The sequence below is a fragment of the Nerophis lumbriciformis genome, linkage group LG28 (assembly GCF_033978685.3).
Source record: "Nerophis lumbriciformis linkage group LG28, RoL_Nlum_v2.1, whole genome shotgun sequence".
Taxonomy (NCBI): domain Eukaryota; kingdom Metazoa; phylum Chordata; class Actinopteri; order Syngnathiformes; family Syngnathidae; genus Nerophis; species Nerophis lumbriciformis.
In genome coordinates, this window is record NC_084575.2 from 34,516,593 (window position 1) to 34,541,939 (window position 25,347).

The 25,347-nt window shown below is 39.9% G+C and overlaps 1 protein-coding gene across 1 annotated transcript in view; it reads left to right on the top strand.

Moving 5' to 3' along the window:
• Window positions 1–8,976: 8,976 nt before the first annotated feature.
• The window catches only part of cyp20a1 (cytochrome P450, family 20, subfamily A, polypeptide 1), a 53,908-nt gene continuing 37,537 nt past the window's right edge, over window positions 8,977–25,347 (top strand). Inside the window, exons 1-6 of the mRNA XM_061924108.1 lie at window positions 8,977–9,247; window positions 14,637–14,686; window positions 16,953–17,119; window positions 21,170–21,315; window positions 21,402–21,569; window positions 24,041–24,119. Of these exons, the coding sequence (XP_061780092.1) occupies window positions 9,176–9,247; window positions 14,637–14,686; window positions 16,953–17,119; window positions 21,170–21,315; window positions 21,402–21,569; window positions 24,041–24,119 (682 nt within the window). The 5' untranslated portion in view covers window positions 8,977–9,175. The remainder of the gene's footprint in view (window positions 9,248–14,636; window positions 14,687–16,952; window positions 17,120–21,169; window positions 21,316–21,401; window positions 21,570–24,040; window positions 24,120–25,347) is intronic.

A 25,347-nucleotide genomic window follows, 5' to 3' on the forward strand; every position in this document is an offset into this window, starting at 1 on the left:
CTTTTACATACCTGCCAACTACTCCGGTTTTCCCGTAATTAGTACGGTTTTCATCAACCTATTCCGGGTTACGGTTGCAGTGATAAAAAATACGGTTTTTCATTAATTAAATTTTTTTTTTTTTTTTTAAGTTTTATTCACGAAATCGCGTAACAACAATGACAATCGACACTGCTTCCTAGGGCTGGGCGATAAAACAATAACAATATATATCGCGATAGACATGTGATCAATATCAATAGAAAATGGGGTCGATAGAACGCAGTGTTGGGACTAACGCGTTACAAAGTAACGCGTTACTGTAACGCCGTTAGTTTCGGCGGTAACTAGTAATCTAACGCGTTATTTTTTATTTTCAGTAACTCAGTTACCGTTACTACATGATGCGTTACTGCGTTATTTTACGTTACTTTTTATGTAGTATAAAGTGTGTTTTATCGGAGCGCTGCTCTGTGATCGTTCTGATTCTTCTTGTGTCAAGCCGGAGAAGAGAGAGAGACACGCGCTCTGTGTGGGTGTGTCTGAGTGTGAGTGTGGAGAGGGGGGGGGCGTGTCTGATCATGGCGGAGCCAGAAGTCGAGTTTGCTAACATGGAGATATTTTCACTACTTTTCTTTTGTCGAGCACAAAGAAAAGAACATTTTAGTTAAATGTAAATTGTGCTTTGGATCAAAGATCCCATCTACTGCCCAAAACAGCAATTCAAATCTGCTGAAACAAGCTACATAGCAACATGCTTCCACGAAGCTAGTAAAGAGAGATAGAGACTCTGATGCCACTTCACCTCCACCACCACCATTTAAGGATTAACTCTGCCTCTGCTCATCATTCAGCGCTGAAGGTACACACACTCTGTCAATCAATGTTCCCTCTAATTGTTCATGTGTGTGAGCAAACGCAAAAAGTCCCTGAGCATTGAGTGGAGCCCATGTGAGCAACTTTAGACGTGCACACTGTGGCTACACCAGCAGCACACCTGTCCCAAACATGACTAAATAACAAGTTCCATCTCCATCCATCCATCCATTTCCTACTGCTTGTCCCTTTCGGGGTCGCTGGAGCCTATCTCAGCTGCATTCGGGCGGAAGGCAGGGTACACCCTGGACAAGTCCCCCCCTCATCACAGGGCCAACACAGATAGACAGACAACATTCTCTTATTATTATAATCAAATGACAGCAGTCATTTCCATTTCTAATATAAGTGTTTAGGCCCACTTATAATGACAATAACAAAAAATATTGTTTTTCATGAACTGTGTACTTGTATTGTTTGTCTGGGTGGAGGTCCTGCTTTGGAAATAGTTTGTACCCCTTTCAGACATTGCATTTAGTTCCCATTAAAACATTCACATGTTGCACAATGAGATGTAAGCAGGGGATCATGTGTACATTCCTGCAACTTCCTGTTTGTAAAAACTTTATTTTTATTAGTATTTATTTAATATACTAACAGCATTTAATGATTAATATTTATAAATTAAGATTCCTAATAAATGACACTAGAATAAGCACACATTTGATTGGTAAATCATAGTGTAAAGACCTGGAATGACACTTTATGTGTGGTGTTGGAGTTGTCCGACTTTTTGTGTGGCTGTAAACGCATCACTGGCTCAGTGCCATATGTGCAAGTGTTGGCGCACGTGAGAGAGCGAGCGGCAGCTGTTGATATAACAAAGTTGCTTTTGGTCTGGTTTGTACTGCAGAAAATGACCACTTTTGCTAGATATCATTTTTTTACTAATGTTTTGGTGATGTGTTTATGGCCGACAATAAAGAGTTTTGCTCAGTAAAGTGATGGATGGAATTCATGTCCTCAAAGCGTCTCGACAGACGTTACAATATTTGAACAATGATGACGAAAACGGTTTTCTCTGTCATGTCCGTGTCGTGTCGAAAATTGTTATGCGCTTATTTTTTTTATTTGATTTTGTGCGTGGCATAGATTTGCCGTGCGCAGAGGACGCTTGAGCAGTGCACAATTGCACAGGCGCACTCCTGAGAGGGAACGTTGCTGTCAATTCTCTTATATACTCTTTCATTCTAGACTTCTAGAGTGTTTGATTATCACATCACTCTAAATGTATAGACTATAAAGTTCACAAACATAAAGAGGGATGCTAGTGGGCCAGGCCAATTTTTCCTTATCTCTAAACTAAAACTGGGGAAATGTGGAGAGTCTTCTGGGCTTCAGACATGATTTTGTATAAGAATTACTTGAGGAAAAAATGCCTGGTTAGACTTTGTGTATGTAGTGTGTGCCTTTCTTGCTTTACAGCTATGCTGTTATTATGCTGTTTGTTACTTATGTATGTTATGTTGCAGCTATTTAAAATAGTTTTGTCAATTTGTTCTGGCCAGAAACAAATTGGTCTTTGTAACATATCTTTGTCTTTGTGTGTTGTATGTAGAGCACATTGCTTAGCAGAGTTCAGTGATACAAATGCATGTCAAGTTGATCAACACATTGTATTATTCTCCAGTGCAATAACAGTACTGAAATGAAGGCTAAAAGGGCATTAATGGGAGCTTTAAAAAAAAAAAAAGACAAAAAGAAGTAACTAAATAGTTACTTTTCACAGTAACGCATTACTTTTTGGTGTAAGTAACTGAGTTAGTAACTGAGTTACTTTTGAAATGAAGTAACTAGTAACTGTAACTAGTTACTGCTTTTCAGTAACTAACCCAACACTGATAGAACGTTCGATAATTTCACTGAGTTCTGTTAGAAAAAATAGGAAGAAATGCCGAGCCGGAACCGCACGGCATTCTGGGAAATGCTAACAGGAAAAAAAAAAAAAAGCAACAACGGCGAGCTGACGACGAGGAGTGAAACAAAACGGGAATATGAGTGCGGCGGCACGAGAGGAAATTGTAAATAAAAAAGGAAACGTCACGTCACCAGTTTGGCAGTATTTTGGATTTTTTAAGTCCGATACGAATCAGAGTAATACTGTCTGCAAACTTTGCAAGGTCGTCGTCACGACCAAGTCTGGGAACACGACAAACTTATTTTACCAACTGAGCCGCTCTCACCCGCTGGAGTACAGCAGTAACAAACAACCACAACCATCTACATCAGCCGGTGCAAGTGGAACAGCACCGAAGCGGCAACAACAGACCACCATCGAGAGATACTCGGCAGCGGTGCCATATGACAAAAATTCAAAACGTTATAAAGAAATAACGGATGCAGTGGTGGATCAATTAGCGAAGGACATGCTACCTACTTATATTTAAAATAAAAGTATTTAAATTCAGCCTTTTTTCTCCTGGTCTTTATTTAGATTTTTTTTTTTTTTTAATCAATAATTATCGATATCGACTGATATGAAACACTTATATCGTGATACATTTTTTAGTCATATCGCCCAGCCCTACCAGTGCTTCCCGTAACTTCCTATCGAGCCATTCCGAATGCCATGCGCGAGGCTATTTATAGCACCACTGCCAAGCACGAGGCACCAGTTGCCATTGTTTCCAAACGAGCGAACGATCATGGAATCAGCCGGAGAAACATCGCAAACGAGTCTTAAACCGAAAAGAAAACTGCAGTCATTCCGTGAAGAATATTCAAAAGCCTATCCGGGAATAATTATCCGTTCCAAAAAGGGTGAAAACTACGCAAATTGCACCTTGTGCAGACAAGATTTTTCGATCGGACACGGAGGAATTAGCGATGTAAAAGACCACGTTGGGACAAAAAAACACAAGTCTAATGCCGTTGCTAAATTTGGATTTTAGCCACAAAAAGGTAATGACACCAATGTTATCTATTGGAATTGTTTAGTACTGTTATACTGTTAAAAGTGTTTATACTATTTATGCTTTCAAGTCCAAGTTGAAGAAATCTTGTTAAATGTTGACAGCATAACTACCAAAATACAGAAGTATGTCCTTAATATTTTTGCAGTGCTATTTCTGTTGAAAAGTTCAAATGATTACATTAGAGATGTGATGTGCCACTTTTCAAGTGTCTGATGGCTTAAATTAATTTTCATGAATTTTTCATATTTTGAATTCTTTTGAAAGGCTTACAAAAAAACTACATTTGAATTGTAATTCCATGCTATTGACAGGACTATTAATTTTAATGAAGTTAGCTTACCATGTTTACAGTATGATAATTGTGGTAGAAATGTGAATTTTAGGCACAGAATATTTTTTACAATTGAACAAGGCAGTAGATTATACAAGCTTGGACAGAAAGTTAATAATGACACCAATTTTTTTTTTAATGGAATTGTTTAGTACTGTTTTACCATTTGTTTACTGTAAAAAGTGTTTATACTGTTTATACTTTCAATGAACAAATTGAAGTCTTGTGAAAGGTTGACAGGATAACTGGCATTAACTGTCAAAATAATTTCAAACTATTGAAGTTAGCTTACAGAATAAACATGTCAATCAACCCATATGATTTTTGCTGTAATATTTTTGTTTTGAAAAGTCACTGTGACTGATAGAAAAGTGATGGTTTTAGCAACATTTTAACCTGTCTGAATGCTAATAATCATTTTGCGTCGGGGGGCGAAGCCTGAACCCCCCACCAGGACTTTGTCCTGGACCTACCGGGGCCTGCGGCCCCTGGACCCTGGCTACTAGGTTTTTCTGATTTCAAAAGTTGGCAGGTATGCTTTTAACATGCTTCAAAACTCACCATATTTGACACACACATCAGGACTGGCAAAAATTGACATCTAATCAAAAAACCAAACCCCAAAACTCAAAATTGCGCTCAAGCGCCACCTAGGAAAAAACACAGACAAAACTGCTTGTAACTTCTGGTAGGAATGTTGTAGAGACATGAAACAAAAAACTTCTATGTAGGTCTGACTTAGACCTACATTTCATACATTGACATCCTTCAGCAAAAATCAACAGGAATTTAGCAATTCCCCCTTCAAAACAAAATGTTAGTAAAAACAGTCACTTTTGCCTCTTTGAGCTGTAATTTGACCCCCTTAACATGCTTCAAAACTCACCAAACTGGACACACACATCAGGACTGGCAAAAATTGCGATCTAATAATTTTTTTTTTTTAAAGCGCTCTGGCGCCCCCTAGGAAGAAAACACAGACACAACTGCTCCTAGGAAGAAAACTTAGACAAAACTGCATGTAACTTCTGGTAGGAATGTCGTAGAGACATGAAACAAAAACTTCTATGTAGGTCTGACTTAGACCTAGATTTCATACATTGACATCCTTCAGCAAAAATCAACAGGAATTTGGCAATTCCCCCTTCAAAACAAAATTTTAGTAAAAACAGTCACTTTTGCCTCTTTGAGCTGTAATTTGACCCCCTTAACATGCTTCAAAACTCACCAAACTGGACACACACATCAGGACTGGCAAAAATTGCGATTTAATAAAAAAAAATTTTTAAAGCGCTCTAGCGCCCCCTAGGAAGAAAACACAGACACAACTGCTCCACATTGCCAAAAAGGCATTTTTACAACTGTGTTACATGGCCTTTCCTTTTAACAACACTCAGTAAAGATTTGGGAACTGAGGAGACACATTCTTGAAGTGGAATTCTTTCCCATTCTTGCTTGATGTACAGCTTAAGTTGTTCAACAGTCCGGGGTCTCCGTTTGATGCTTCATAATGCGCCACACATTTTCAATGGGAGACAGGTCTGGACTACAGGCAGGCCAGTCTAGTACCCACACTCTTTTACTATGAAGCCACTCTGTTGTAACATGTGGCTTGGCATTGTCTTGCTGAAATAAGCAGGGGCGTCCATGGTAACGTTGCTTGGATGGCAACATATGTTGCTCCAACAGCTGTATGTACCTTTCATCATTAATGGTGCCTTCACAGATGTGTAAGTTACCCATGCCTTGGTCACTAATACACCCCCATACCATCACACATACTGGCTTTTACACTTTGCGCCTATAACAATCCAGATGGTTCTGTCCACAGTTTCCAAAAACAATTTGAAATGTGGACTCGTCAGACCACAGAACACTTTTCCACTTTGCATCAGTCCATCTTGGATGAGCGCGAGCTCGGGCCCAGCGAAGCGGGTGTTGTTGATAAATGGCTTTGGCTTTGCATAGTAGAGTTTTAACTTGCACTTACAGATGTAGCGACTAACTGTAGTTATTGACAGTGGTTTTCTGAAGTGTTCCTGAGCCCATGTGGTGATATCCTTTACACACCGATGTCGCTTTTTGATGCAGTACCGCCTGAGGGATCGAAGGTGTGTAATATGGCTTACGTGCAGTGATTTCTCCAGATTCTCTGAACCTTTTGATGATATTACGGAGCGTAGATGGTGAAATCCCTAAATTCCTTGCAAAAGCTGGTTGATAAAGGTTGTTCTTAAACAATTTGTTTAGGCATACACGTTCTACATTTGTCTCACATGCCTCTTACAGCCAGGCAAACTGGGAACTGTTCTGCCAGAGACAATGTTTTGTTCAACAGTGCTGTTAGTTTATTTAAGTTTGTATACTATACAGCAGTGTTTTTCAACCACTGTGCCGCGGCCGTGAGATACAGTCTGGTGTGCCGTGGGAGATGATCTAATTTCACCTATTTGGGTTAAAAATAGTTTTTGCAGAGCAGTAATTATAGTCTGCAAATGATGTGTTGTTGTTGAGTGTCGGTGCTGTCTAGAGCTCGGCAGAGTAACCGTGTAATACTCTTCCATATCAGTAGGTGGCAGCAGGTAGCTAATTGCTATGTAGATGTCGGAAACAGCGGGAGGCAGTGTGCAGGTAAAAAGGTGTGTAATGCTTAAACCAAAAATAAACAAAAGGTGAGTGCCGCTAAGAAAAGGCATTGAAGCTTAGGGCAGGCTATGCAGAACAAAGCTAAAACTGAACTGGCTACAAAGTAAACAAAAACAGAATGCTGGACGACAGCAAAAACTTACTGTGGAGCAAAGACGGCGTCCACAAAGTACATCCGAACATGACATGACAATCAGCGATTTCCCCACAAAGAAGGATAAAAACAACTGAAATATTCTTGATTGCTAAAACAAAGTAGATGCGGGAAATATCGCTCAAAGGAAGACATGAAACTGCTACAGGAAAATACTAAAAAAAAGAGAAAAAGTTACCAAAATAGGAGCGCAAGACAAGAAGTCTGCAGGCTATAGAGCGTTTTCTATTGGGGCTCCAGTACTATGGAATGTTCTAGCAGTAACAGTTAGAGATGCTACCTCAGTAGAAGCATTTAAGTCCCATCTTAAAACTCATTTGTATACGCTAGCCTTTAAATAGACCCCCCTTTAGACCAGTTGATCTGCCGTTTCTTTTCTGCTCTGTCCCCCCTCTCCTTCGTGGAGGGGGGGGCACAGGTTCGGTGGCCATGGATGAGGCGCTAGCTGTCCAAAGTTGGGACCCAGGGTGGACCACTCATCTGTGCATCAGTTGATGACGTCTCTGCACTGCTGACCTGTCTCCACTCAAGATGGTCTCCTGCTGGCCCCACTATGGACTGGACTCTCACTATTATGTTAGATCCACTATGGACTGGACTCTCACTATTATGTTAGATCCACTATGGACTGGACTCTCACTAATATGTTAGATCCACTATGGACTGGACTCTCACACTATTATGTTAGATCCACTATGGACTGGACTCTCACTATTATGTTAGATCCACTATGGACTGGACTCTCACACTATTATGTTAGATCCACTATGGACTGGACTCTCACACTATTATGTTAGATCCACTATGGACTGGACTCTCACACTATTATGTTAGATCCACTATGGACTGGACTCTCACTATTATGTTAGATCCACTATGGACTGGACTCTCACACTATTATGTTAGATCCACTATGGACTGGACTCTCACTATTATGTTAGATCCACTATGGACTGGACTCTCACACTATTATGTTAGATCCACTATGGACTGGACTCTCACACTATTATGTTAGATCCACTATGGACTGGACTCTCACACTATTATGTTAGATCCACTATGAACTGGACTCTCACTATTATGTTAGATCCACCATGGACTGGACTCTCACACTATTATGTTAGATCAACTATGGACTGGACTCTCACTATTATGTTAGATCCACTATGGACTGGACTCTCACACTATTATGTTAGATCCACTATGGACTGGACTCTCACTATTATGTTAGATCGACTATGAACTGGACTCTCACTATTATGTTAAATCCACTATGGACTGGACTCTCACACTATTATGTTAGATCCACTATGGACTGGACTCTCACTATTATGTTAGATCCACTATGGACTGGACTCTCACACTATTATGTTAAATCCACTATGGACTGGACTCTCACATTATTATGTTAGATCCACTATGGACTGAACTCTCACACTATTATGTTAGATCCACTATGGACTGGACTCTCACTATTATGTTAGATCCACTATGGACTGGACTCTCACACTATTATGTTAGATCCACTATGGACTGGACTCTCACTCTATTATGTTAGATCCACTATGGACTGAACTCTCACACTATTATGTTAGATCCACTATGGACTGGACTCTCACACTATTAACTAGATCCACTATGGACTGGACTCTCACACTATTAACTAGATCCACTATGGACTGGACTCTCACACTATTAACTAGATCCACTATGGACTGGACTCTCACACTATTAACTAGATCCACTATGGACTGGACTCTCACACTATTAACTAGATCCACTATGGACTGGACTCTCACACTATTAACTAGATCCACTCCACATCTATTGCACCAACCGCCCAATGGGGGTCCCCTCCAAGGTTTCTCTTTGTCATCCCATTGGGTTGAGTTTTTCCTTGCCCTGATGTGGGATCTGAGCCGAGGATGTCGTTGTGGCTTGTGCAGCCCTTTGAGACACTCGTGATTTTGGGCTATATAAGTAAACTTTGATTGATGTTTTTTAACTTCTGGAACGATAATGTGTTATTTCCCATTTGGCAACCTCAATAAAGGCGCGTCGCAGCCACACGGTGCACTGGCAGTACCCGGATGTTTCAGTCAACTCTGCTCACAACTCGATGCTCTCTGGGATCGACTAGTCAGCTGCTATCATTACTATCATGCAGCCTTTGTAATCGAGCGCAGAGACTCACATTGGTGTTGACGTGGAGTGCAAATGTTGCTGCGCTCGTAGAACTTACTAGAAACGTCGAGGCGCCATCAGTGAATAATCATGCTGGATTTCGCTATTTTCGCAGTGACGCTGATTGTCTTCTTGTTTGGCGCCGTGCTTTATCTCTACCCGGTAAGTTAGCTTGTCAATTAGCTGCAAGTTTGCTAATCAGCTGTAGAGTTGGCGAAAAAGTTCCTTTTGGGGACGTTTTTACATTTACTAAGAAACATTCACTGAGGGAAAAAAGTATAATATTGTTGGTAACTCGTGTTAGTTTGCTTGTGAATGGAAAGTCATGACAAAAGATATATTTCATGCGACTAGCTAGTGTACCGTGACATATTGTTTGGTGTGCCGTGGGAAATGATGCAATTTCACCTAATTGGTCGGAAAAATATTTGCAAAACAATAATTATAATCTGCAAACAATTGTCCGTTATAGAGTGTATGTGCTGTAATACTCTTCCTTACCACTAGGTGGCAGCAGATAGCTCATTGCTTGGTTAGCCTACCTTGAGACAAGAGACTTAATGATGGTTATGGTTTGAAGTAGAGGTGTAACGGTACACAAGAATGTCGGTTCGGTACGTACCTCGGTTTAGAGGTCACGGTTCGGGTCATTTTCGGTATCAATCAATCAATCAATGTTTATTTATATAGCCCTAAATCACAAGTGTCTCAAAGGGCTGCACAAGCCACAACGACATCCTCGGTATAGCCCACATAAGGGCAAGGAAAAACTCACCCCAGTGGGACGTCGATGTGAATGACTATGAGAAACCTTGGAGAGGACCGCATATGTGGGTAACCCCCCCCCTCTAGGGAGACCGAATGCAATGGATGTCGAGTGGGTCTAACATAATATTGTGAGAGTCCAGTCCATAGTGGATCCAGCATAACAGTAAGAGTCCAGTCCACAGTGGGGTCAGCAGGAAACCATCCCGAGCGGAGACGGGTCAGCAGCGCAGAGATGTTCCCAACCAATATACAGGCGAGCGGTCCACCCCGGGTCCCGACCCCGGACAGCCAGCACCCCATCCATGGCCACCGGATCTGTGTGTCTTCCCCTCCACAAGGGATAGGGGGGAGCAGAGGAGAAAAGAAACGGCAGATCAACTGGTCTAAAAAAAAGGGGGGCTATTCAAAGGCTAGAGTATACAAATGAGTTTTGAGATGGGACTTAAATGTTTCTACTGAGGTAGCATCTCTAATTGTTACCGGGAGGGCATTCCATAGTACTGGAGCCCCAATAGAAAACGCTCTACAGCCCGCAGACTTTTTTTGGGCTCTGGGAATCACTAATAAGCCGGAGTTCTTTGAACGCAGATTTCTTGCCGGGACATATGGTACAATACAATCGGTAAGATAGGCTGGAGCTAGACCGTGTAGTATTTTATACGTAAGTAGTAAAACCTTAAAGTCGCATCTTAAGTGCACAGGAAGCCAGTGCAGGTGAGCCAGTATAGGCGTAATATGATAAACTTTCTTGTTCTTGTCAAAAGTCTAGCAGCCGCATTTTGTACCAACTGTAATCTTTTACAGTAAGAAAACAACAAAATATAAATGTTTTGGTTATATATTTACCAAATTTGTAAACAAATGGCTAGTGATGGGTTGATGAGGCGTCATGAAGCGTTTCGACACATTGCAAAACTGTATTGATACTGTGTCGATACTGTGTCACTAAATACTGACATCTGCTGGACATTAAAAATCCCTACAGGCAACCTATGGACCGACTCAACTGACACTGATTTGATGCCCTAGTACAGGGGTCACCAACCTTTTTGAAACCAAAAACTACTTCTTGGGTACTGATTAATGCGAAGGGCTACCAGTTTGATACACACTTAAATAAATAAATATATTGTCATTTGTAAGTTACACGTAAGTGTGATTTAAACAAGAATAGCTAAATAAATAAATGTATATATATAAAAAAATGGGTATTTCTGTCTGTCATTCCGTCGTACATTTTTTTTTTCCTTTTACGGAAGGTTTTTTGTAGAGAATAAATGATGAAAAAAACACTTAATTGAACGGTTTAAAAGAGGAGAAAACACGAAAAAAATTCAAATAAAATTTTGAAACATAGTTTATCTTCAATTTCGACTCTTTAAAATTCAAAATTCAACCGACAAAAAGGAGAAAAACTAGCTAATGTGAATCTTTTTGAAAAAATAAAAAAAATAATTTATGGAACATCATTAGTAATTTTTCCTGATTAAGATACATTTTAGAATTTTGATGACATGTTTTAAATTGGTTAAAATCCAATCTGCACTTTGTTAGAATATTTAACAAATTGGACCAAGCTATATTTCTAACAAAGACAAATCAGTATTTCTTCTAGATTTTCCAGAACAAAATTTTTAAAAGAAATTCAAAATACTTTGAAATAAGATTTAAATTTGATTCTACAGATTTTCTAGATTTGCCAGAATAATTTTTTTGAATTTTAATCATAGTAAGTTTGAAGAAATATTTCACAAATATTCTTCGTCGAAAAAACAGAAGCTAAAATATTTATTATTCTTTACAATAAAAAATAAATAAATTTACTTGAACATTGATTTAAATTGTCAGGATAGAAGAGGAAGAAATTTAAAAGGTAAAAAGGTATATTTGTTTAAAAATCCTAAAATCATTTTTAAGGTTGTATTTTTTCTCTAAAATTGTATTTCTAAAAGTAATAAGAAGCAAAGTAGAAAATAAATGAATTTATTTAAACAAGTGAAAACCCATCCATCCATCCATTTTCTACCGCTTATTCCAAGTGAAGACCAAGTCTTTAAAATATTTTCTTGGATTTTCAAATTCTATTTGAGTTTTGTCTCTTCTAGAATTAAAAATGTCGAGCAAAGCGAGACCAGCTTGCTAGTAAATAAATACAATTTAAAAAATAGAGGCAGCTCACTGGTAAGTGCTGCTCTTTGAGCTATTTTTAGAACAGGCCAGCGGGCGACTGATCTGGTCCTTACGGGCTACCTGGTGACCGCGGGCACCGCGTTGGTGACCCCTGCCCTAGTATATACAATAATATAAACCAAGTCATTGTATTTCATTTAGGATTATTTCATATCTTCATTTAAATAAAAATATATTTTTATCTTTTTTAGATACAGTCAATAAATAATGTGAACATGTATCATAACATGGAAATCGAAGAGAACGTGTTGTGGATGATTGTGGACTGGGAATTTTTATAATAACATTTTTTTACACATTTTTATTAAAAAAAAAAAAGAAGAAGTTTTTCCGACGTATTACATTTTAGACGATTTCTCTTAGTTATTATTTCTCCGGCTGTAGAAAAGACACGCTCACAGGGCACAGAGGAGGCGTCAGTGCGACACAGTTGGCGTATCGGTCACGTGACCAAAACAGCTCATGATCGGTCACGTGACTTTCTAAAAGCGGTACGCGCACCGACACAGGGTTTTGTTCTATGAGCTCGACGCATGCGCCGATGCATCGGTGTTGCCGGACCCATCACTACAAATGGCTTTATCCTTTTAACATTGGGAACACTATAATAATTCTGCCCACGTTAATCAACATTAAACTGCCTCAAGTTGTTGCTCAGATTAAATACAATGACAAAACTTTTCTTCTACATATAAAAAGTGCAACATTAAACAGTTTCAAGTTAACTCATCATGCTTAATTTATTACAGCATTTGGGAAGCCTGTAGTTGATTTGTATTATATAAATGTTATATTTTTATCAACATGTGATAGCAGGGACCCTGCCATTCAAAACTAGGCTACTCCATTACTAATGATTAATGTAACTATAGCTGAAAAAATGGTACAATAGCAATAGGAGAGACTATTCATCCCTGAACACCATGGAGTTCATGTAGGCTTAATGATGCACTTACATTATTATATCAACTATCAGAGACAGAAACTCTTCATTTAACATAATGTCCTTTTTTGCTGCTTCAACACAGCTCAATCAACACAGAAAAAGGTAAAGTGAAATAACAGACAGACAGGGCTTTGCTGTCTGTAACACACACACACACCGCAAAATGAGCTAAGGTTACGCTAAAAGCGAATGAGCCTTCACTTCAAGCCAGGACTGCGAACGAGCTGAGCTGCCTTTTATATTCTAGAAGGTCAACGGGCTCATAGTGTTGTTACTAGTAGTTGACTGGGAGGTGTTTATTATCATTTGGGGAGAGTCCGCTGCCTGATGCTTACCTGCTAAACGCTAAGCACTGACTACATGCGCTCTGAATACGCACTGCTGATTGGCTGTTTCCACTCTGTGTGTAACCAATCAGATGGTTGTGTGGGTGTGACAATGCTGGGTGTGTGTAGAGGACTAACAAAGACAGGCAGAAGGAAGCGGAGGAAACTACTTAATATGTTCATGTGGAAACTCGTTCGGTACACCTCCGAACCGAACCAAAACCCCCGTACCGAAACGGTTCAATACAAATACACGTACCGTTACACCCCTAGTTTGAAGTCATATCGAACAATTGCGTCAGGTATTTGATGAGAACGACTTTATATTGTCAATATATGTTATTGAGTTTCGTTTTTAACATTTTCTGCTGGTGGTGTCTGTCATGTATTGGTTACTTGGGTCACAGGACCGTAGACATGTTCTAAGTAGACGCAGCATTGGCTGCTGTGACGCGAGAAATCGGGCCGCCATCTTGAAGTGGTGATGAGGAGCCGGCGAGCAGCCTAAACTGACAGTTGACAGGTAGAAAACAAAGATGCTAAACTGACAGTTGACAGGTAGAAAACAAAGATGCTAAACTGACAGTTGACAGGTAGAAAACAAAGATGCTAAACTGACAGTTGACAGGTAGAAAACAAAGATGCTAAACTGACAGTTGACAGGTAGAAAACAAAGATGCTAAACTGACAGTTGACAGGTAGAAAACAAAGATGCTAAACTGACAGTTGACAGGTAGAAAACAAAGATGCTCAACTGACAGTTGACCGGTAGAAAACAAAGATGCTCAACTGACAGTTGACAGGTAGAAAACAAAGATGCTAAACTGACAGTTGACAGGTAGAAAACAAAGATACTAAACTGACAGTTGACTGTTAGAAAACAAAGATACTAAACTGACAGTTGACTGGTAGAAAACAAAGATACTAAACTAACAGTTGACAGGTAGAAAACAAAGATACTAAACTAACAGTTGACAGGTAGAAAACAAAGATACTAAACTGACAGTTGACGGGTAGAAAACAAAGATACTAAACTAACAGTTGACAGGTAGAAAACAAAGATACTAAACTAACAGTTGACAGGTAGAAAACAAAGATACTAAACTGACAGTTGACAGGTAGAAAACAAAGATACTAAACTAACAGTTGACAAGTAGAAAACAAAGATACTAAACTAGCAGTTGACAGGTAGAAAACAAAGATGCTAAACTGACAGTTGACAGGTAGAAAACAAAGAGAGAATAATAATTTTGCCACACCGAGTGTGTGTGTGACAAATCATTGGTACTTTAACTTTAACTGAACTTTTTCTTGTTTGCAGTCATCCAGAAGAGCGTCTGGCATCCCAGGTCTGAACCCGGCTGATGAGAAGTAAGGAAGTTCCATGCGTTTTGTAAGGTTGCCAGACAATAGTTACCCTATTTGTACTATTTCTACAATTAGAGTGCTATTAGCAGGCATGTTCGGGGGTAGGTCCTCAAGCCAAAAAAAAATGCACTCACATCCATTGCAAAAATTATTCATAAAATTCCATCCATTTCCTACCGCTTGTCCCTCTCTGGGTCGCGGGGGTGCTGGAGCCTATCTCTTTTACTTCTCCAGCAGTGACGTGCGGTGAGGTTGATGGCTGGTGAGGCACTGACTTCATCACAGTCAGATTTACAAACATATGAACCCTAAAGAGTATCTTATTCACCATTTGATTGGCAGCAGTTAACGGGTTATGTTTAAAAGCTCATACCAGCATTCTTCCCTGCTTGGCACTCAGCATCAAGGCTTGGAATTGGGGGTTAAATCACCAAAAATGATTCCCAGGCGCGGCGCCGCTGCTGCCCACTGCTCCCCTCACCTCCCAGGGGGTGATCAAGGGGATGGGTCAAATGCAGAGGACAAATTTCACCACACCTAGTGTGTGTGTGACAATCATTGCTACTTTAACTTAACTTTAACTTTACACATACAAACTGAAGCACACAAAAAAGCACATTTAATAAAAAAACCGTTATCTTACCTTTACTTATAAATGAAGTCCACAACTAAAGCCCTCACTTAAACTTTCCACGTGCAAGATTGAATCTATTTAAAAAAGTGTAACCGAGGGTTTATAAATGTGGCCTATACTGTATGAAACTACAAAATAACAAACACGGAGGCTCCAGTTTACACGAGGACCACTTTATTTACCTTCTTTCAAAAACCTACGCTCCACTCCGTGTCATCACTTCCGCTCTAAGCGTCTTCAAAATAAGAGCTCAAGGCATATACTGTATAACAGCGCATAACAGGAACTTAACATCACAAGGAGAAAAGCCCATGAAAATAGGTTACAAAAGTTATTTAATAAGAAGCCAAAAAGTGCACCTGCAGTCTGCAGGTGTACTTAATGTTGTGGCCCTGCAGTCATTCACAACTCCTCCAACACGAACATTATTGTTTTTGCACTTTTTGGCTTCTTATGAAATAACCTTTTTAAATAGATTCAATCTTGCACGTGGAAAGTTTAAGTGTGGGCTTTAGTTGATATAACAATTAATTCTACGGCGGGGGTGCAGGAGGCGGGATTACTGGAGCCTCAGCCAGTGCGTCTTTTGCAGCCGTTTAATGATCGCTCAGCACAAGAAATACGTTACACACATACAGTTGTTGACAAAATACACTGTACATTATATACCTCAGCTAACTAAACTATGGAAATGTATAATATAATTCATATAGCAATACAGTCTCACTGCACAGCAGCCGAGTCCGGAATCCATGTTGAGGCACTGAGTGACGTGCCTCAACTGGCTGCTGTTCACCGCACCGTCTCTTCTCAGTATTTGAACGGCAAATGTGAAAATTCAGCGATTTTGAATAAAAATAATGAAGTTAAATGGAAAATAACTTTATAGTATAATCACTGGATACATATAACAATTTAAACAATTTTTTTTCTTTTAACATTTTTTTTCTTTCCATCGTTCTAGTGACTGCACGTCACTGTTCTCCAGACATCGGGACACACAAACTTGCTTTTGACTCCTGATTGATTAAGTACTAAAATGTTAATGAAAAGTAAAACGTGTCAAAATTGAAATTACTCTTTTGTTTGAAGAAAATGTATCATCCTAACCAAAATGAGAGAAATGGAACCCCGCTGATGAGAAGTAAGGAAGTTCCATGGCATTTCATGTCACTTCACTCCTCTCATGTTCCAAGTCACAGGTCAATTAGACTTTGTTTTTTTAATATTTCCCCTGCAATTGTTCCACAAATGTAAATGTCTTTAAATACACTGACATCGATCCAACACACCGTAGTGTAGTGTAGAAATGTCAGTCACATGACCATTCTACTAACTGCACCTTGCAGGGTTCAAATAAGAACATGAATAATTATGTCCAGTGTTGGCTACTAGCTAGCGATCATGCTCTAAGTGGCAGCTAGCTATATACTGTATTCTTTGACTATCTTAGTATTGTACAACAACAAGGGACCTTCAGGACCAGTTACCAGTGGAAACACAAGTTTATACAATATTTAAGTAAGGGGTCCCGGCTTCATCTCTCAATCCTTTTGAAGGTTTTTTGCCCTGGAACATGTTGAAGACATGTGTTCTAAATGGTGTGCCTCAGATTGTTGTTCATTGTGTGGTCAGGGATGGGAACCTGCAGGACATTGTCAACCGAGGAAGTCTGCATGAGTTCTTGGCTGCGTTACATCAGGAGTTTGGCCCTGTTGCTTCCTTCTGGTTTGGAAGGCGTCCAGTGGTAAGCCTGGGCTCCGTCAACCAGCTCAGACAACACATCAACCCCAACCACACAAGTAGGTGCACAAGTGCAACTAACACACTTGTAGTGGACTCTCACGATTATGTTAGATCCACTATGAACTGGACTCTCACTATTATGTTAGATCCACTATGAACTGGACTCTCACTATTATGTTAGATCCACTATGAACTGGACTCTCACTATTATGTTAAATCCACTATGGACTGGACTCCCACTATTATGTTAGATCCACTATGGACTGGACTCTCACTATTATGTTAGATCCACTATGGACTGGACTCTCACTATTATGTTAGATCCACTATGGACTGGACTCTCACACTATTATGTTAGATCCACTATGGACTGAACTCTCACTATTATGTTAGATCCACTATGGACTGGACTCTCACACTATTATGTTAGATCCACTATGGACTGGACTCTCACTATTATGTTAGATCCACTATGGACTGGACTCTCTCTATTATGTTAGATCCACTGTGGACTGGACTCTCACTATTATGTTAGATCCACTATGGACTGGACTCTCACTATTATGTTAGATCCACTATGGACTGGACTCTCACTATTATGTTAGATCCACTATGGACTGGACTCTCACTATTATGTTAGATCCACTATGGACTGGACTCTCACTATTATGTTAAATCCACTATGGACTGGACTCTCACTATTATGTTAAATCCACTATGGACTGGACTCTCACTATTATGTTAGATCCACTATGGACTGGACTCTCACACTATTATGTTAGATCCACTATGGACTGGACTCTCACACTATTATGTTAGATCCACTATGGACTGGACTCTCACTATTATGTTAGATCCACTATGGACTGGACTCTCACACTATTATGTTAGATCCACTATGGACTGGACTCTCACTATTATGTTAGATCCACTATGGACTGGACTCTCACACTATTATGTTAGATCCACTATGGATGAGACTGATTGATCGATTGATGATAGTCCGCTACTCCGGTGCACGGCCATCTTCCGCTTGTATTCATGGTGTATCTCCTTATGAGATCAAATTGCTTGTATTAAAGGAAGACGTCTTGGTTCCTCCTCGCATAACCAACTTGTTGCAGTCATTGCAAATTGCCAGTTTTTTATCCGTCAGAGACACTTTAAGATAATCCCAAACCACAGACATGGTGTCGTTAGTCAGTCAGCGAGTGAGCTCGCTTGTTAGCCACGGCTACAGCACCGGCAACAACACACTCTTGTTGTTGTTGTTATGCTGCGCTCGCGGCGGTTTGATGAGGTCATCAAGCGTCGCCAGTAAACCTCTCATGCTGCGGTCGTCAACTCCTGTGTTGTGTTTGGGAGAGGGGAGAGGGGAGGGGCTGCTGACTGAGAGACGCAACTGCTCTGTACTTACCTCTCCGTACAGCGGCGTTTTAAAAAGTCATTAATTTTACTTTTTGAAACCGATACCGATAATTTCCAATATTACATTTTAAGCATTTATCGGCCGATAATATCGTCAGGCCGATATTATCGGACATCTCTAATATAGATATATAAAATGACGTGGTGTGCCACTTTAAATGATGAGGCGGGCCAAATGTGGCCCATGGGCCTTGAGTTTGACACCTGTGATCTAGAGGGCTCTGATTAGGCTGACAAGGTTGCTAGGTTGGCACCACTGATATGATGCATGCCGCCACTTGCTGGACGGAGTTGTAACGACGAGCTACAGTCACAGACAGTCCCATCATAATGTGTTTATGAACGATGGCAAAGAGGCAGCGCTAAATCTATTTGTGGCGGTCCAAGTGTATAGTACATGACAGTGACTTGGTGTGCACTTGAGTACGGTTCGGTGTGTATTCACACTTACAGATATGATAAATATTGCTGTTTGCATATGCATGAAGTCTGTTTGGTTCTGATGGTCTGACTAGACCAGGGGTCGGCAACCCAAAATGTTGAAGGAGCCATATTGGACCACAAATACAAAAACAAATCTGTCTGGAGCCGCAAAAAAATAAAAGCCATATTACATACAGATAGTGTGTCATGAGATATACATTGAATTAATATGACTTAAAGGCAACTAAATGAGCTCAAATATAGCTACAAATGAGGCATAATGATGCAATATGTACATATAGCTAGCCTAAATAGTAGTGATGGGTCCGGCAACACCGATGCATCGGCGCATGCGTCGAGCTCATAGAGCAAAACCCTGTGTCGGTGCACGTACCGCTTTTAGAAAGTCACGTGACCGATACAAGAACTGTGTCGCACTGACGCCTCCTCTGTGCCCTGTGAGCGGCTCTTTTCTACAGCCGGAGAAATAATAACTAAGAAAATAAATCGTCTAAAATTGAATACGTTGGAAAAACTGTTTTTTTTTAAAATAAAAATGTGTAAAAAATAAATAAATAATTTCCAGGTCCACAAGCATCCTCATTCACAACACGTTCTCTTAGATTTCCATGTTATGATACATGTTCACATTACTTATTGACTGTATCTAAAAAAGATAAAAATATATATTTATTTAAATGAAGTTATGAAATAATCCTAAATGAAATACAATGACTTGGTTTATATTATTGTATATACTAGGTCAGTGGTTCTCAACCTTTTTTCAGCAATGTACCCCCTGTGAATTGTTTTTAAATTCAAGTACCCCCTAATCAGAGCAAAGCATTTTTGGTTGAAAAAAAAAAGATAAAGAAGTAAAATACAGCACTATGTCATCAGTTTCTGATTTATTAAATTGTATAACAGTGCAAAATATTGCTCATTTGTAGTGGTCTTTCTTGAACTATTTGGAAAAAAAAAGATAAAAATAACTAAACTTGTTGAAAAATAAACAAGTGATTCATTTATATATAAAGATTTCTACACATAGAAGTAATCATCAACTTAAAGTGCCCTCTTTGGGGATTGTATTAGAGATCCATCTGGATTCATCAACTTAATTCTAAACATTTCTTCACACAAAAAAAAAAAACCTTTAACATCAATATTTATGGAACATGTCCACAAAAAATCTAGCTGTCAACACTGAATATTGCATTGTTGCATTTCTTTTCACACTTCTTTTTGACAGACATTTTAGTGACAAACCTGAGCTTGTGCTTCACTGAGTTTATGAACTTACATTCATATTTTGTTGAAGTATTATTCAATAAATATATTTATAAAGGATTTTTGAATTGTTGCTATTTTTAGAATACTTTTTAAAAATCTCACGTACCCCTTGACATACCTTCAAGTACCCCCAGGGGTACGCGTACCCCCATTTGAGAACCACTGTACTAGGTCATAAAATCAGTGTCAGTTGAGTCGGTCCATAGGTTGCCTGTAGGGATTTTTAATGTCCAGCAGATGTCAGTATTTAGTGACACAGTATCGACACAGTATCAATACAGTTTTGCAATGTGTCGAAACGCTTCATGACGCCTCATCAACCCATCACTACTAAATAGCATGTTAGCATCAATTAGCTCGCAGTCATGCAGTGACCAAATATGTCTGATTAGCACTCCACACAAGTCAATAACCTCAACAAAACTCACCTTTGTGGATTCATGCACAACGTTAAAAGTTTGGTGGACAAAATGAGACAGAAAAAGAAGTGGCATAAAACACGTCCTAGAAAGTCGGAGAAAGTTATACATGTAAACAAACTAAGGTGAGTTCAAGGACCGCCAAAATTAGTAGGACAAAACGGCGCTCGCCAAATACTCGAATCAGCATGTTTAATATAAACAGTGTGCTTTATAACAATTAGGGAGGCTTGTGTCATGTTTGTCCTCGTACAGAAACCATATTAAAACAAAAAATAGATTTTTTTTTCCCCTCATCTTTTTCCATTTTTCATACATTTTTGAAAAAGCTCCAGAGAGCCACTAGGGCGGCGCTAAAGAGCCGCATGCGGCTCTAGAGCCGCGGGTTGCCGACCCCTGGACTAGACTAAAGGATCTGGTCTAGCAGAGCAAAAAGACTAGAGTTTGTTTTAATGGGACCAGAACAAGTGTGAACCCTTAATTGAGTGTCCACCGATGTATGTCTTGACCTCTGTTGTCAGTTTGTCACTTTGCTCTCCACAGCCGACCCCTTTGAAACCATGCTGAAGTCACTGCTGAATTACCAGTCAGGACCGGGAGGCGGCGTCGGCGAGGCCGTGGTCAGAAAGAAACTGTATGACAGCGCCATCAACAACACTCTGAAGAACAACTTCTCCTCGGTGCTCCAGGTTTGACCTAAATCATCTCAGGCGACACTTTTTTATGGCTTCTTCTTCCAGGAAGGAAATATTTGCCTTCATCTTGTGTTTGCCAGCTGGTCGAGGAGTTTGTAGGGAAGTGGGCGTCGTTCCCTGAGGCTCAGCACACGCCGCTTTGCGCACACCTGCTGGGTCTCTCCATGAAGACCGTCACCCAGCTGACCCTGGGCGAGCGCTTCAGGGATGACGCCGACGTCATACTCTTTCGCAAGAACCACGACGCGGTGAGAAAAGCACAAGAACCACGCTGCCCTTTTTTGGGACATTTTTTCTTGAAATAACCTCGGACTTGACTGCACTGCAAAAAGTCAGTGTTCAAAAACAAGAAAAATTAAAGCTGCAAGCAGCATTGGTCGGGCCCGCATATTTGGCAGGTGCTAGTCCTAAGTGTCCCAATACTATTGTCCAGTTTTAGTCCTAAGTGTCCCAATACTATTGTCCAGTTTTAGTCCTAAGTGTCCCAATACGTTTGGCCAGTGTAGGTGTCCCAATACTTTTGTCCAGTGGTAGTCCTAAGTGTCCCAATACTTTTGTCCAGTTGTAGTCCTAAGTGTCCCAATACTTTTGTCTACTTTTAGTCTGAAGTGTCCCAATACTTTTGTCTAGTGTACCTACCTTGTCTGCATTGTGTGGGCACGTTGGTGCTTCCTGCTTTTAAGCAGCCATCTTAAAAAAACAGCAGCGCAGCGGGTCTTTGAAGGGTCATAAAATCAAAACCGGAGCAGTTAGAAAAAAAGCGCTTCCGTCATTGTAATCACAAGGGTTCAATCTCTCTCCTGTGTTAGTTTGAAGGCGAAACGACAAACGCGCTCAGAGGAGATAGTTTTTGAAGGAAGGTGACCGGTTTTTACAAAAAATTTGTTTTGAAGGGGGAATAGCAAACTTCCTGTTGATTTTTGCTGGGGGTTGTCAATTTATGAAATGTAGGTCTAAGTGAGACCTACATAGAGGTTTTTGTTTCATGTCTCTCCGACCTTCCCAGTGGGAGTTACAGGCAGTTTTGTCATTTTTTTCTTCCGAGGTGCAGTTTTTTGTGCGTTTTATAAAAAAATTGCAGTAGAGCGCAATTTTGAGATTTGGGGTTAGGTTTTTTTTTTAGATCGCAATGTTTGCAAGTCCTGATGTGTGCGTTCAGTTTGGTGAGTTTTGAAGCATGTTAAGGAGGTCAAAATACAGCTCAAAGAGGCATAAGTTACTGTTTTTAGTACTTTTTTGTCTTGAAGGGGGAATTGCCAACTTCCTGTTGATTTTTGCCCAAGAACATACTATTATGAAATCTAGGTCTAAGTCACACCTACATAAAAATTGTGTTTCATGTCTCTCTGACCTTCGTAGTGGGAATTACAGGCAGTCTAGTTTGTTTTTTCCGTAGGGGGCGCTAGAGCGCAATTTTGAGTTTTGGGGTTCGGTTTTTTTATCAAAAGACAATTTTCGCAGCTCCTGATGTGTGGGTCAAATATGGTGAGTTTTGAAGCATGTTAAGTGGGTCAAATTAGTGCTCAAAGAGGCGGCGGAATAATAATAATAATAATAATAAAATCTTAGAAATTCAATAGGTCCTTATGTCCCATTGCATAAGGACTCCCTGTGGGAGTCCTTATGCAATGGGCCATGCGGGCCCTAAAAATCCAAAAATGAGGGGTATTTCATTCAAACTAAGCAAAATGATCTGCCAATAGAACAAGAAAATTTGGCTTGTCAAGACTTTCCAAAACAAGTAAAATTAGCTAACCTCAATGAACCCAAAAAATAGCTTAAAATAAGTATATTCTCATTAATAACAAGTGCACTTTTCTTAGTAGAAAAAAAAGAGAAATTTTTGCTCAATATGTTGAAAAATATTCTTAAATGAAGTAAATGCTAGTGCCATTATCTTGACATAATGATATGCACTCGGCATTACATTTCTTGAAACCAGCAAACTTATACTAAAAACTCATTTATTGTTCTTAATGGAAAGGCAACAAGGCAAGCGCTTGTTACTCTCGGGGTCTCCTAGCCGCTCAGGCAAATCATATTGTCTAAAAATGCATTTTTCCATGGATAACATGACATCATCACGCCAAGTGCGTGCTCTTTCAGTCAATTAGTGCACATATAAAAAAAAATTAATTGTAATTTTGAGTAATTTATCTGAATGTGCATGAACTATTTCTGTTCAAAATTGTTAGAAATGTTAAATGTTTAAATATGAACTGTCAGTTTACTGTACTGTGCCAACTGTACTACTATATGAGTACCTATTTTCTATTGTTTCATTGAAAATAAAACAGCAAAGTCCATTTGGCTGTCATCTGTTTTAATTATGAGACACAATTGTGTCAAAGTCATGATTTTTTTTTTTCATGCTTGAAGTAAGAAATGATGACTTTAAAAAAGTAGTTTTATACTTGTGAGTGTTGATGACACAGCTTTGCAACACTTGATATTCTAGTTTCAAGCATGTTTTACTCAATATAGGTCATCAAATCTCAGCAACAAGCTGTAATATCTTACTGAGATCATTTAGGAGCAAAACACTTAAAACAAGTAAAACACTCTAACATCAAATCTGCTTAGTGAGAAGAATGATCTTATCAGACAGAAAACAAGCAAATATCACCCTTATTTGACATATTTCATCTTACTTAGATTTCAGTTTTATTGTGTATTTTTCCCTGAAGATGACTGCTTGTGTTTGTTGGCCTCCATCTAGATCTGGTCAGAAATAGGGAAAGGGTACTTGGATGGTTCCCTGGAGAAGAACTCCAGCAGGAAGGCACGTTATATGACAGGTGACTTTTACACTTCTTCAATTGTGCTTCTGTCTGTTGTTGCTGCTCATGTGGCCCAGTCTGCAGTTTATTGGCCTCATTCCCATTTACCGTATTTTCCGCACCATAAGGCGCCCTGGGTTATAAGCCGCGCCTTCAATGAACGGCATATTTCAAAACTTTGTCCACCTATAAGCCGCCCCGTGTTATAAGCCGCATCTAACTGCGCTAAAGGAATGTCAAAAAAACAGTCAGATAGGTCAGTCAAACTTTAATAATATATTAAAAACCAGCGTGATGTGGGCGCGCATGGAGTCGTATATCAACATGGACGGAGCTGCGTGAAAAAAGCCACCCGGCCTCTTCGCGTAAACTTCCCTTAACCACTCGCTCATCTTTTCTTCATCCATCCATCCCTTCGAGTTAGCTTTTATGATGACGCCGGCTGGAAAGGTCTCTTTTGGCAAGGTCTTCCTTTTGAATATCACCATGGGTGGAAGTTTCTGGCCATTAGCATGGCAAGCTAGAACCACAGTGAAGGATGACTTCTCATTCCCTGTGGTGCGAATATTCACCGTACGTGCTCCCGTTGTATCCACAGTGCGGTTCACAGGAATATCAAAAGTCAGTGGAACCTCGTCCATGTTGATAATGTTCTCTGGCCGGATCTTTTTTTCAGCTATCTTGTTTTTACAATATGCACGGAAAGTAGCCAGCTTTTCTTGAAAGTCTTTAGGCAGTTGCTGTGAAATAGTAGTCCGTGTGCGGATGGAGAGATTGCGTCTTTTCATGAACCGGAAACCTGTCGCTTAGTAGGAGCCATTTTGTGGTCTTTACAGATGTAAACACACAAAGGAAATGAAACGTAATATCCGCGCGCTTCTTCTTCTTCTACGCGGGTGGGTGGTTGCTTACAGTAGAAGAAGAAGCGCTTCCTGTTCTATGGGGGCGGGTGCTTACCTTGGCGGTTGCTTGCGTAGAAGAAGAAGCACTTCCTCTTCTACGGGGAAAAAAGATGGCGGCTGTTTACCGTAGTTGCGAGACCGAAACTTTATGAAAATGAATCTTAATATTAATCCATATATAAAGCGCACCGGGTTATAAGCCGCACTGTCAGCTTTTGAGTAAATTAGTGGTTTTTAGGTGCGGCTAATAGTGCGGAAAATACGCTGAAAGTAGGGTTGTACAGTATACTAGTGTAGTATCGTGGTACTAATCAATCAAAAACGGTACTATACTCTGTTTGAAA